Source organism: Alexandromys fortis, unplaced genomic scaffold (assembly GCF_014885135.2).
Source record: "Alexandromys fortis isolate MF-2015 unplaced genomic scaffold, M_Fortis_MF-2015_v1.1 scaffold_39, whole genome shotgun sequence".
NCBI classification, from domain to species: domain Eukaryota; kingdom Metazoa; phylum Chordata; class Mammalia; order Rodentia; family Cricetidae; genus Alexandromys; species Alexandromys fortis.
This window is the reverse complement of record NW_026067918.1, coordinates 8,625,309-8,637,740: the sequence shown is the minus strand read 5'-3', so window position 1 is coordinate 8,637,740 and position 12,432 is coordinate 8,625,309. Positions and strand designations below refer to the sequence as shown.

Genomic DNA, 12,432 nt, shown 5'->3' with positions numbered 1-12,432 from the left:
TATATATATATACACATACATATATATATATATTCATACACTTAAAATTAAAAGTTTTTTTTAAAACACTTGGTGGGAGCCCAGGGCTTTCCCTCTTGAATGTATCTTCCCTGGGCTGTGAAGGAAGGCTGGGTCTCTGGCCCCTATAACTTGTCTCCCAGGAGGCCCTGCTGTTTTCATCCTGGCTGCTTAGGGCCCCCATACCTTATTCCTGATGCTAAGCATCACTGATGGCTGGGGTACCTGGGATAGCCATGTCTGGGCATCCAGTATGTTCAGAATGCTGTGGGGCTGGCCCACCAGGAGGTCCAGGCAGGACTCCATCGGAGGCTGGGTTATGGGCACCCAGCTCAGCATCTCTCGCTGGCATTCCTCCTAGAAACAAGCAGTATTTGTTAACTCGAAGCCCACATTTGTGGGGGCAGAGAGAGGTCACCGAGATCCCCCTCCTCTTACATATGTAAACAGAGGTTAAGAAGGATGGGCCCTTCCCACCCACTATGGAAAGGGGGCTTCGGGGCGGGATTTTCCATGCACTGCTTTGGCCTCTGTGCTGAGCAGTGTGCTCCATCACCTGCCACGTCTCTGCCCAGCTCCCTACCTCCTCCTGGGCCAGCAGCTTCTGGCTGGAGAAGAGCTTCAGGCGCTCGCTGGCCAGGTTGCTGCACAGCTGCTCCAAGCCGTTCACCCGCAATGCCTGGGCCAAGTGAAGGAGGATCTGCTGCATAGGAGGTGGGGGCCGGGAAAGTGGGGCTGCTCCTACCTTCTCTCCGGGGAGAGTGGTGCCCCGGAGCTGAGACTGCGGCCAACGGGGACAAGTGCAGCCTGTGCGCTACCTTAGACCTGCCCCAACTGTCTATCAGTCGTTCCTGCAGCTCTCCACACCCCTGCCCTCTGCCTCAGTAGTGCTGTGAGCCATCCTGAGAGGGTCTGGAGGGCGTGTCTTCCTATTACCTATCTGGATGGCCCTCAGAATTCCATAGCCTCACAGGTAGGTCCCCCTGGCTGCCACCTCCAGGAAGACTTCCTGCCTTCATCCCCTGCTCTCCGCAACTTCAGCACGCAGGGCTCAAGGCAAGCAGGACACTCACTACGTTCTAAAGGGGGCAGGACACACAGGACAGCAAACAATGACCATCCAGGAACTGGGGGTGGCGTGGCTCCTTTCTCTAAGCCCCGTTATTGCTGGCCCTTCCCCACAAAAAGAGGTGACTCTTGAGGAAAGGGCACACAGCTGTGACAGTTCTGGAAGACTAGAGAGGGTCTACTTCTTCCTTCCTTGCTATGTGTGAGGTTAGGTCGTAGACAGGCCCAGCCTAAGGTGGCCATGCAGGAGAGAACTCTCCAGAAGCGTCTCCAGAACAAGACAGAGCAGGGAAGGACTCTAACTGTAGAGAGCTAAGATGGCCTACTTTAGGGTTTGGGGACACTGACCTCTGAGAGGTTAAGTAGCTGCACAGCCAGCAAGGGGGCAGGACAAGGCAGAGGGCACTGGGGCTTTGGTGGGCTCCAGCCCCTCCCAGAGGGAACCCAGGAGTGCTCCCAGCCCCAGCAGGGAAAGGCAGATGTGATGAGGCCATATTCCTCCCAGGAAGATGCAGACGGAGTAAGAGGACCGACCGAGAGCCCCAAGATTCCCTGCCAGCCACGACCAGACTCTAAAGATCCAACCTGGTGCCTCCTCATCCCCACCCAGGGACAAGCAAGGATTCCACTCAGTATCCCCAGAAGGAGGAAGCAAAGGCACAGTTCAGACAGGCAAACGTGGTGTAGACAGGGAAAGGGCCAGGATCGGCACGAGACACTCAAGTTTCAGCACTAAGGAGATTTATTTGCCCCAGAGGGTCAAAGGACAGGAATAAGAGACCAGAGATAGAGGACAGGGGAGAAGGGAAAGGAACAAGGGAGTGGAGGGAGGGACAGAGGACTACCTCTGGATAGAGAGGGGACAGACACGGCCCACAGGCAAATGGCAGTTTATAAAAGTTTAAAGCAGAAACCCTGTTAGGATGAGTTGGTTTGTTTTGATTGGGCATGCTTATTAGGGGGGCCAAAAGGGGGGCTTTTCGTTGCTGGACTTAAATACTTTGATTGCTGGACCTTGGTAATCAGCCTCAGGAGGAGGAAGTGACTTAACAAAGGAATTGACCTTGGCGTCTAGCTTTAGGAGTATAATCTAAAGGTTTCTAACAAGGGGGAGAAGGGTAAAAGGCAAAACCTTGGGCCCGCTAGAGCCCTCCAGGGAGGAGCCGGAATGAGAAGGGTAGCACCTGCCCTGCCCCTCCCCCTTCCAAAGGGTGACCTCAAAGCCATAGACGTCCACGACAGTGATGGTGCCCACACCGGCTGCCTCCCTTGGTGGAGCCAGCCGCACGTTGATCTGCTTCAGAAGCCAGCTGAAGAGCCTCGAGTACAGGGTCTTGGCTAGGGCATCCCTGCAGATACCATAAGTGAGCCTCGCCCAGCAGAGCGTTGCACCTGCCTCCACTCTCGGGTCCCTGAGGTTACCTGGCGTCGATAGCACTTTCCACCGGCAGAGATCCGGAGACCCGGCCATAGGGCGTGTCCTGGAGACCAGAGAACCCGCGCAGGAAGTTAGGATCATACCCACAGGTGCTTCAGGTTGCTCCTCCCACCTTCCCAGCACCCTTTGGGCTCACCATGACCCTCTTGGTGACGGCCCCCTCTAGGCACTCTGGTGGCACCTGTAGCAGCCGGGCTGCCAAGTGAATCTCAGCCCAGCTGGACACAGCAGCCACCTCTTGGGACTCCCGCTGGACAGAGGGGGACAAAAGGAGCTTTGCTTGTGTGGTGGCATAGCCTTGCTTTACCCAGCCAGCTGCCCGTTCCTCCAAGGGCCAACAGCAGCTATCTGTAGTGGTACACTGTTAATCTCAGCACTTGGGAGGCCAAGGCAGGCGGATCTCTATACCTTTGATGCCAGCCTGGGCTACAGAGTAAAACTTTGTCTCAAAATAAAGAAAGGGCCAACAGCATCAGAGGCACTCTGGACTGCGGTGAGCCAGGCTCTAGGGCTGAAGGCCTCAGTGGGAGCCTGAACTGTCTCTTTTAGTGGCCGGCAATTCTGGCCAGTCCCTTCTCTTTCTGACCCTCTGCTGCCTTATTGCTAGAGGGAAAACAATACCCCTTAGGACACAGTATTGACGTGAGTATCAAGTTTCTTTTACAAACTGTCAAGGGATCTTCATGGACATCACCAGGCAATGGCTTCTTGGTTGACTCCAGGGGTTCCTAAGGGTGACAGCCGAGGAGTGCAGAAGGGCCTGGGCTCACTTTTCCTGTCTGTACCATAGGGATCTGCCTGCTTCCAGAAGTATCCCAGAGTTCTGTGATTTTCCACACACAGTGACTTGGCATCGTCACTGCTCTGATTGCGCAAACCGCCCACCACTGCCCATCCTGTGTGCTCACCGGTCCCATCACAGGGGAGCCCACCTCTGAGGAAGAGAAGCAGATGTTTCCCAGGTGTAGGATGGTGGCCAGCACAGCCCAGACTTCAGTCAGCTCCTCTGCACACAAGCCCAGCACCCACAGGGCCTTCAGCAGCCCTTTGAAGTCCTGAGCATCCTCCTTGTCCTGGAGCCTGCAGGCTCGGCCCTGCAGAGCACAGCAGGCTTGTGGTGGGGTAGCTCCTGGGATCCCCACAGCATCCTGAAAACCCTGGGTGCACATCCATGAGAGCCTCGGCCCTACCTGATTGAGGTAGTAGTAGGCCTCAGGTCCCTGCAGAGAGAGCTTCTCACGATCCTCGGTGTCCAACCCTGCCAGCAGCTCATAAAAAACATGGAAGTTTCGTTCAGCCTGGGCCTTGGGGAAAGAAACTGGCTTGGGGGTGGGGCAGGACTTGGGGGCTGTGGCTCCTCTGCCTTCCAACTTTCAGAACTGGGGAAGAGTGGGCAGAAGGCAGGCAGGTCCTTACCTGAAACACCACTCTGGAGGTCTCAAGCAGATAGTGGAACACAGAGGTGCCTACCGTGACTCCCCTGTGGGTAAAAGACAGGGTAGGCACGCCCAGGGGCACTTTCCAGGGTCTGAGGCCAAAGGCAGTATCCCAGCGCCCAAGAGGAATAACCCATGGAAGGTGTCGCTGTGCCCAATGGGCCTCCGTCACTCACTGCTGCAGGCAGAGGCAGAACTCCTGACCAAAGCGGCTGGCATTGGCATTGAGAATGGTCTTGGCATGGCCGAAGCTGCTGAGCACGGGCAGTATGTCCTCCAGCTGTACGAAGGTTAGAACACTCATGGGTACCTAAAATGGCCATAGCACCTACTACTGAGGGTTCTTGATACCGCTGGCTGTGTGGGCCTATGTGGGGTCAGTCCTATCAGAATCTGCTCCCCCCTCCCCCTTAAATTAAAAGAGCTGAGGGTGTAGTTCAACTTGTAGAGCGCTCTATGACATCCACAAGGCTCGGGCTCGGTCCCAGCCCCATGGAAAACTGGGTGCTGGGTGCATACCCTTAACCCTAGCACTCAAGAGGTGCAGGCAGGAGACTCAGAAGTTCAAGGTCATTCTCAGCTACCTAGGAGATTCCAGGCCACCCTGGGCTACCTGAGACCCTATTTAAAAAAAAAAAAAAGGGCGGGAGGGATGGCTCGGTGGTGAAGAGCACTGGCTGCTCTTCCAGAGGTCCTGAGTTCAATTCCCAGCAACCACGTGGTGGCTCACAGCCATCTGTAATGAGATTTGGCGCCCTCTTTTGGTGTGTGGGCATACATGGAAGCTGAATGTTGTATACACAATAAATAAATAGTCAGGCATAGTGGCTCATGTCTTTAATTCCAGCACTCAGTAGGGTAGAAGCAGGCGAAACTCTGAGTTCGATGCCAGCCTGGTCTAGAGATCGAGGTCCAGGTCAGCCAGGGCTACACAGAGAAACCATATCATGAAAAAAAAACCAAAGGCAAAGAAACAAACCAAAAAACAACCACCACCAAAAACAATAATAAGTTAAAAAGACCCAGCCCTGCTTGCTCCCCTGCGTCAGGGAAATCTTGGGGCTGACCCATGAGAAGCCAGGCTTGGAGGAATGACCTGAGAGGTGACCTGTAGCTTCCAGCCAGACCTCACCTGAGCCCCTCCTGCCTCCGTCTGCTTCTGCCCCAGGCTGCTTAGAAACTCCACAATCCTCTTGGCAGCTTCGGTCTTCCCAGAGCCACTGTAGCCCCTGAAGGAGGGGAGGAGCTAAGGGTGGGAGGGAGCTCGTAGGATTGCCCCACTCAGCCTGGAAGAGCGTCAGGGAAGTGACTCCGTGCTGCACAAGGTCACTCAGGGCGGCCTCAGGACAGTCCCCAGGATGTGGTCCTGAAGTGGTGCCCAGCAGTGCATAGCTAGGAGGGTGTGTGGGTTCCGGCAGGCAAGGCGGTCATGACTCACCCCAGCAGGATGCAGGGGTCCTGTCCAGGGCTCTGAGACAGGCTATAGGCTGCTGCCCCAACAGCAAAGATGTGCCTGGTGGGGGTGGGAGGACAGCGGAGGGATGAGAAGGCGCCAGAGAGGGTTGTCTGGGCTCCGAGGAACAGGCAATGTGCCCACGGCCCTGGAACTCACTCAGTAAGACGTACAAACGGGGAGTTAAGCCCAGGGGCAAAGTTACATACGGTGTGGTGTTCGGGGCCTTCCTGGGATGGTAGCTGGTCGAGACCTCAGGTGAGAAGAGAGGCAGCGGCTGGTGGGGGTTCAGTGCAAGCAGGAGGGGCCCCCCAAAAGTCTGGTAAAGAAAGCAGAGGCAGGGAAGAGGGGATACAAATGGGGGACTCTGATGCACCCCAGCCCAGTCTCTCATGCATGTCTTGTAGGACCCCAGGTAGAGCTGATTTTATGCTCAGTCAAGGGATGAAAAGAAGCCCCAGGGACACCAGGGACTTCCTGCTCACAGAGGAAAGGGACTTCAGCCGTGTCCCTTCTCTGGGGTCCCCTTACATAGATGCGGCCCAGGTGGAACCTCTTCTTAAGGCAGAGTAGCACAGAGCTGTCACACACCAGCCTGTGGGGACAGCGGGGCCAGGGGTAAGTTGCTGGGACTCACTCCTGGCTAGCTCTGCTACTTAGCTTTAGGGGTCCTGTGCAAACATCCAGCCGGGGGCTTCAGTTGCTATCCATTCCCTGGGGGTGGGGGTGGGAGGCTGCTGACCAAGAGAGGTGGTCTCTGGGCCAGCCTGGAAAGGAAGTCCCTTGCCTGTCCCAGTGGCCAAAGCATCAAAAGTTGAACTCCTGCCTGGACAGTTTGATGAGTCTTTAACAAAGATAAACAGGGTGGGAGCATGAGGCGTGGGGTGGGTGGAGGTGGTGAGCAGCAAGAGGAGGAGGGATGGCGGAGAATTGTGGTTGGAATGTAAAATGAAATTTAAAAAAAAAAGGCTGGGGTTATATAGATCAGGACCAAATGCACGGGACCCTAGGTTCAATCCGTAGTAAGCTGGGGTATGTTGGAGCTTTGGAAAGGGCACCTTTCACCCAGAATCTGTCTTTCTATGAAGTAAAAATCCCTTGTTGACTCAGTAATCAAGTGCATACGATTTTCAAAGGTTCAAGGGCGGGATGGAGTACGAGGCATTATTAGCCAGGAGAGGTCGATTTGGCGTTGTGCCCCTCACCGCAGGCGAGCGAGGTCCTCAATGTCTTCCAGGCCCTCTGGGAGACTCGTGGCCTTAGCACCCGGGAAGTGTAGCATCTCTAGGTCCTTCCTGAGGCTCAGCTCCAGGTCCCTTTCCAGTGCTGCCTCAGCGTCATCCTCTGGCTCCCACCGCTCCCTTGGGGACCTGCCGGGGCTGTTATGCCTTAGGCGAGTCTCCAAGGTAAGTTGAGGCAGCAGAGAATCAGACCCAAGCTCAGGGTCTACGCAGGGAGTAGAGTCCTGTGCCCAGTGCACCTGAGTCTCCACTTCCAAGGTCTCTGGCTCTGCTTCGCTCTGGTTCTCATCCGGTGGGGTCCCACTGGGGGAAGACGGAGCAAAGGAGGGAGCCTGGCCGGACCTGACAACCCCTTCTTCACTAGCCCCTTGCTCCTCCCTGCATTCTGTAGGCCCTGCAGGAGACGAAACGTGGCCTTCCCCAGTGGAGGCGTCCGTGGATGCTCCTGAGCTGCTGCTGCACGACTCCTCCGCACTGTGGACCCGGGGGAAGACCACCGCGAACTTTGGATCTGAAGCTGCATCCTCGACGACGGAAGCACCGGCTGAGCCTGAGCTAGTCAGCGCCTGCGGAGGGCTCAGACTGCCGCCAGGGGGCGCCCGCGACGGTCCCCGGAGCACCGCCCGGCAGGCCAGGCTTATGGCCCGCCAGCGCGGTAGCCCAGGCTCGCCGCCCCGCGCCTCGAGCGCCCTCTCGCGGCCGCGCTCCTCCTGCTCCTGCGGGCTCGCCCTGCGCTCATCACCCCGACGTTGCTCCAGCCGCAGTCGCAGCCAGCGCAAGAAGCCCAGAGCCCGCGCCACACGCTGTAGCCGCGCCTTGAGGCCCACGTGGAGGCCACCCGCGGGCTGGGGAGACGCGCCAGTCGGGGCCCTCGCGCGCAGCTTGCGGAGCACCACGAGTGCAGCCAGCGGCGCCGGGTCCCGGGATCGTCGGTCCCCTGCACCTGCTCCTCCTCTGGCTCCCGTGTCTCTCTTGCTCACAACCACTTGCACCTTCCCCGGCACCTCTCCGACCTGGAGGCACTGAGCCCTGGGGGTCTCCGCTGTCTCAGGCTCAGTGTCCTGCAGCTCAGCCTTTGGCTGGGCCTCGACGTCACTGGTGTCTGCGTTCGCTTTGGAGTCCCGAGGACCCTGAGAACCCCTGGGGGTGCTTGCACAGCTGCTTTCGAGGGAGCTGGAGGCTGCGGCTTCCCTGCTCAGCTCTGTCTCCTGGGACACAGGGACGCGGCTTGAGGTTCCTGGGGTCTTCTGCAGGCGACGTCTGTGCCCGGGCCACTCCGGACTTGAGTCTGTATCTGTCCGGGAATCATCACTCGTTCCCTGAGACCCTGTCCCCGACGGCCCTTCCCTGCTTGGGAGCTCCAAGACCTGTCCATCATTGCCCTGATGGTTGTTGTCCATTGACTCCGGTCTTCTGATAAGGGCGCCTTCTGTGATCTTGTCAGAAGGCTCGGTCTTGATTGGCCGCTCCGAGGCCCCACCACCCTGGCTGCTTCTGTCCAGGGCCTCGCGGTGTTCACTGTCCAGGCACGAGCTGCCACCATCGCCGCCCGACATGTCCCCATCCCTGCCAGGAGTTTCTCCACCGCCTCGCAGAGCCGAAGGCCCCCGCTCCTTTCCTTTCCTGCGGCGACCGCGCTTGACCGTCCACTCTTCTTCTCCGAGGTGTCTCTGTTCCTCGGGGAGCTCCCCACGACTGTGCCCGGGCTCACGGCTCCCTGTGGACCTGTGGCCCAGACGCTGCGAGCTGCCCTGCCCCTCCTGGGTCTCCAGTGATGTCCCAGTCCCTGCATTTCTGCAGCGGTGGCTCTCCTGTTCGGTGGGCTTCCTGCGGCCTCCAGAGGTGGCATCGGGCTCCTTAGCGGGCCTGGTCTTGTGGGCTTTGCCGCGGGCAGGTCTGCGACTGTGGCTGGGGGCGCCGTCAGCGCTGGCGGACCCTGACTCCTGCTCCACTGAGGCTGGCCTCCCGGGTCGAGCCCTGCGCTGGGGCGCTTTGCCCTTGCTTCCGCCCATGACAGCCTTCCTTGCTCCTTTTGCCTTTTGATCTAACTGCCCACGGTTGCCCTGAGGTCTTGGTGGCTGGACACTGTCTGCTCCAGCCAGGTTATGGGCTCAATCTGTCCGGAGTCTCCCCTCTTAGGCAGCAGCATCAATAATGCAGGAGGCAGCGGGTCCTGACCCCCTTGGTCAACAATGGAGTGGAGGCCGTGGAAAGAGGAGACGCGGTAGCTGTGGACAAAGGCCGTGGACAGGGCAACGGCGCCTGGATTCCTTGCCAGACAAGTCAGCCTGACACCAGGTCAGACAGAGGAGCCCAGGCTCTACTTCAGTCTCACTCTGCAAAAAAGGCAGAGTGAAGCGAGTCTACCTGCGGGTCTTCCAAAAGGCTGGGACCATGGCTACGGAAGCCTGCAGGGGACAGCCGGGAGTTTCATTCTTTTCTATTGTGAAATACAATTTACTAAAAAGTACATATGCTAGGAGTATATACCTTGAACCGGGGTAAAGCCTGTGCACCCCTGTGGAGTTATGGAACAGAATTAGACTCGTAGGTGATAAATATCAAACAGCCTTCCCTAGAAGAGCAGCCAGTGCTCTCAAGCCCTGTCATTGGCTTTGAAGGCAGCTTTCCCACAAGTGGAACTTAGCTCACAGATCTTTGTGGATTCATTTCCCCCATCGTGGGGGTGGAATCCAGGGAGAGCCCTGTGGATTCCAGGCAAATCCTCCACTACGGAGTGCCACATCTGGGCCTCTCCACCACTTCTGTTCAGTCTCACGCAGCTTACTTTGGAGGTTTTTATAACACACATTGAGAAGCCCAGAGGTGGCTGCACTCTGGAGGCAGAAGCAGGCAGATTGTGAGTTAGAGGCCAGCCTGGTCTACATCATGAGTTCCAGGACAGCCAGGGCTACACAGAGAAACCCTGTCTTAACAAAGCAAGCCAACAAAGGGCACATGCAGGGCTTCCCTCCTCTTCCTTTGCCGCTGCACAATTTCATGAATTGATGCACAATACTTTAACCAGTTCCAGGGGATCCAATGCCCTCTTCTGGCCTCGGAGGCCAGCAGGCACACACCCAGTACACAAACATATGTTCAGGCCAAACACCCATACACGTAAAGTAGGGAATCATCCTTTGCTTATGTTATAAACAGCCCTGGGGTATAATCTCATCCAAGTAGAATTAACTCCTAGAGTGAGACTTGCTGGGCCACAGGGCTGGGTGTGCTTGTAATTTTGAGATTCCTAAATTTTCTCCTATAGAGGTTGTGTCAATTCACAATCAGGAGGAGGAAGCAACTGTCCCAAAAGACCACGAGCTCATGGTCAACACCATGTGCCAGCAGACAGCCGCACGAAGCGATACCCGCTGCCCGCGGCAATACCCGCTGTCCGCAGATCTCTTCAAAGGGCTGTGTGTCCAGTAAAAAGGAGAAAGTAGAAACAGGGGTTCTCACGCAGCAAAGAGAGACACAGGAAGTCAGGGATGACAAGGGTAATCTTGTAAACAGAATGGTGCGTGAAAGCAGCCAGGCACAGAAGGGCATCCAGCATGGGATTCTATTGGCAGACAGGGCAAACATGGGTCTACAGCAGGACCCCAGGGTACGTATGATGCTGTGTGCTCAGTTTATGGAGATTTACCCAGATGATGACTCTGACCTATGTAGGACTACTATGATTTCCTAAAGATATCACAGAGAAAGAGTCCTGCACAAACAATAGCAAATCCCACCCATGGGGCTTAGTATGTCCTCGGCAATTTTTAACATTTTGCTATGAACTTACTGAATCCCTGGGGCAGGTACTCTACGGATGTACTCTGAGGTCACAGCTGTTAAACTGGTATGCGACCCCAGTCTAGCTCAGAGCCCTCGCTGGAGAATGGCTGTGGGGTACCACCATCGCTGACCAAGGGAACGCTAGTTTCTTGTCCCTTTTCCAGCATGTCCTGTGGGCTCTTGGACAAACTCTTACAAATGGAAGACTCTGTGCTCCCATGGACGTTCTGGTTGTCCTGGTGATTCAGAAGTAATATATAGTATATTTACCAATATAATGATAAATGGTTGTTTTTTAAGAAAAGCTTTATCTATCTTAGTTTTGATTACATAAATGTGTGTGGGCAGGCTCACGTGAGCAGATACCCTCAGAGGCCAGAAGAGGGCGACAGATCCCCTGGAACTGGAGTCATAGATGGCTGTGAGCCACAATGTGGGTGTTGGGAATCAAACCCAGGTCCTCTGGAAGAGCAGCCAGTGCTCTTAACCACTGAGCCATCTCTCCAGCCCCCATGCTCTATTACTTGAAAGTCTCACCCAGAAGAAGACATTCTGCCTGATCCCTCCCAAAGAGAATGTTCAGATAGAAACGTGGCTTAGAGCAGTGACTGTCCTCCAGGGTGAACAACCACCATCTTGGGGTGTTCTGCTGCACCCCCTTGCAAAGAAGCATCTTGGACATTTTTCTGTCAGCTTAGAGGCTGTATGTGAATCTACTGTTTTTTGGGTTTTTTTGTTTTTTGAGACAGGGTTTCTCTGTATCTTTGGCTGTCCTGGAACTCACTCTGTAGACCAGGCTGGCCACGAACTCAGAGATACCCCTGCCTCTGCCTCCCGAGTGCTGGGATTAAAGGTATGTACTACCACGCTTGGCCGAATCTACTTATATTAGAATTATCGTCTGCAGTCTCATGGCCCCACATTAAACACTCTGCTGGCCACTCAGGCCCTGGAGGGCCTTCCAGTTCCGCAGTTGAGGAAGAGCCGGGGCTGTGGTCTGTAGGTTTAAACCAAATTTCTTATCATTTTATTTACCAACAAAGACTCAGAAGTCAGATGTGGGGGTGAAAACCTGCTAGATCAGAGAAGCTGAGAAGCAACTGGCTGACCCTCCTTTTTGGCTGGAGAGCCAGCAAGAGATGTGTCCCCAAACCAAAAGGAAGCACCACACTCAAGCCCCTGCCCTTTCCTTCCTGTGTGTCTTCTCCATCCAAATTCCTGGCTTCTCTAGGGCAGCCCTAATGCAAAGTAAACTTTATTTAACAGTCTTGGGAATGTCACAGTACGATCAAAATTCCTGCAACACATCCCTGCTGGGCTTGTTGGCAGTTTATATCCCAAAGGGTGGAGTGGGGTATGAGATTCTTGTCCAAGTATCCAGTTGCCCCTACTACTCCTGGAGGAGAAACCATTCTGGGGTCCCCACCAGCATGCGGTCTCTATTACTACAGGGAAGCTCTCACCCTTGCTGGGTAAAGGCTTTTTAGGGGCGGTCTATTGAGAGGAGGAGCACCCACACCTCTGTAGGTAACCCCTCACCTGTGCTCTATAAGAAAGTCCAGGGCTGGAGAGATGGCTCAGTGGTTAAGAGCACTGCCTGCTCTTCCAGAGGTCCTGAGTTCAATTCCTGACAACCACATGGTGGCTCACAACCATCTGTAAAGAGGTCTGGTGCCCTCTTCTGGCCAGCAGACATGCACACAGACAGAATATTGTATACATAATAAATAAATATTTAAAAAAAAAAAAAAGAAAAAGAAAGTCCAATAAACCGCATTAGTGCGCCCAGGGCGGACTTTGGCGGGTCATGTCTCTGTTACTGGGACCTTAGGAGGAGGGACAGATGATGTTTGCATGCCCACTGCCATTCCTGGAAGGTATTTTAGCAACATTTGATGATTCAAATACGTAAAGAGGAGGTTCTCTGAGCATCTCCGAGCTGGGGATGGACTTAAGCCACCGAAAAACTCGTCCTCAGGCTGTTCCAGTGAA

The 12,432-nt window shown here is 55.3% G+C and overlaps 1 protein-coding gene across 1 annotated transcript in view; it reads right to left on the bottom strand.

Annotated features, from left to right (window-relative positions):
- Myo15b (myosin XVB) overlaps positions 1-8,685 on the bottom strand; it is a 34,815-nt gene extending 26,130 nt beyond the window's left edge. The window contains 14 exon segments of the mRNA XM_050140214.1: positions 244-375; positions 602-697; positions 2,303-2,435; positions 2,509-2,567; positions 2,661-2,774; positions 3,457-3,618; positions 3,715-3,859; positions 3,861-4,004; positions 4,137-4,240; positions 5,093-5,189; positions 5,399-5,473; positions 5,623-5,732; positions 5,945-6,008; positions 6,619-8,685. Coding sequence (XP_049996171.1) covers positions 244-375; positions 602-697; positions 2,303-2,435; positions 2,509-2,567; positions 2,661-2,774; positions 3,457-3,618; positions 3,715-3,859; positions 3,861-4,004; positions 4,137-4,240; positions 5,093-5,189; positions 5,399-5,473; positions 5,623-5,732; positions 5,945-6,008; positions 6,619-8,666 — 3,483 coding nt within the window. The 5' untranslated portion in view covers positions 8,667-8,685.
- Positions 8,686-12,432: the final 3,747 nt, after the last annotated feature.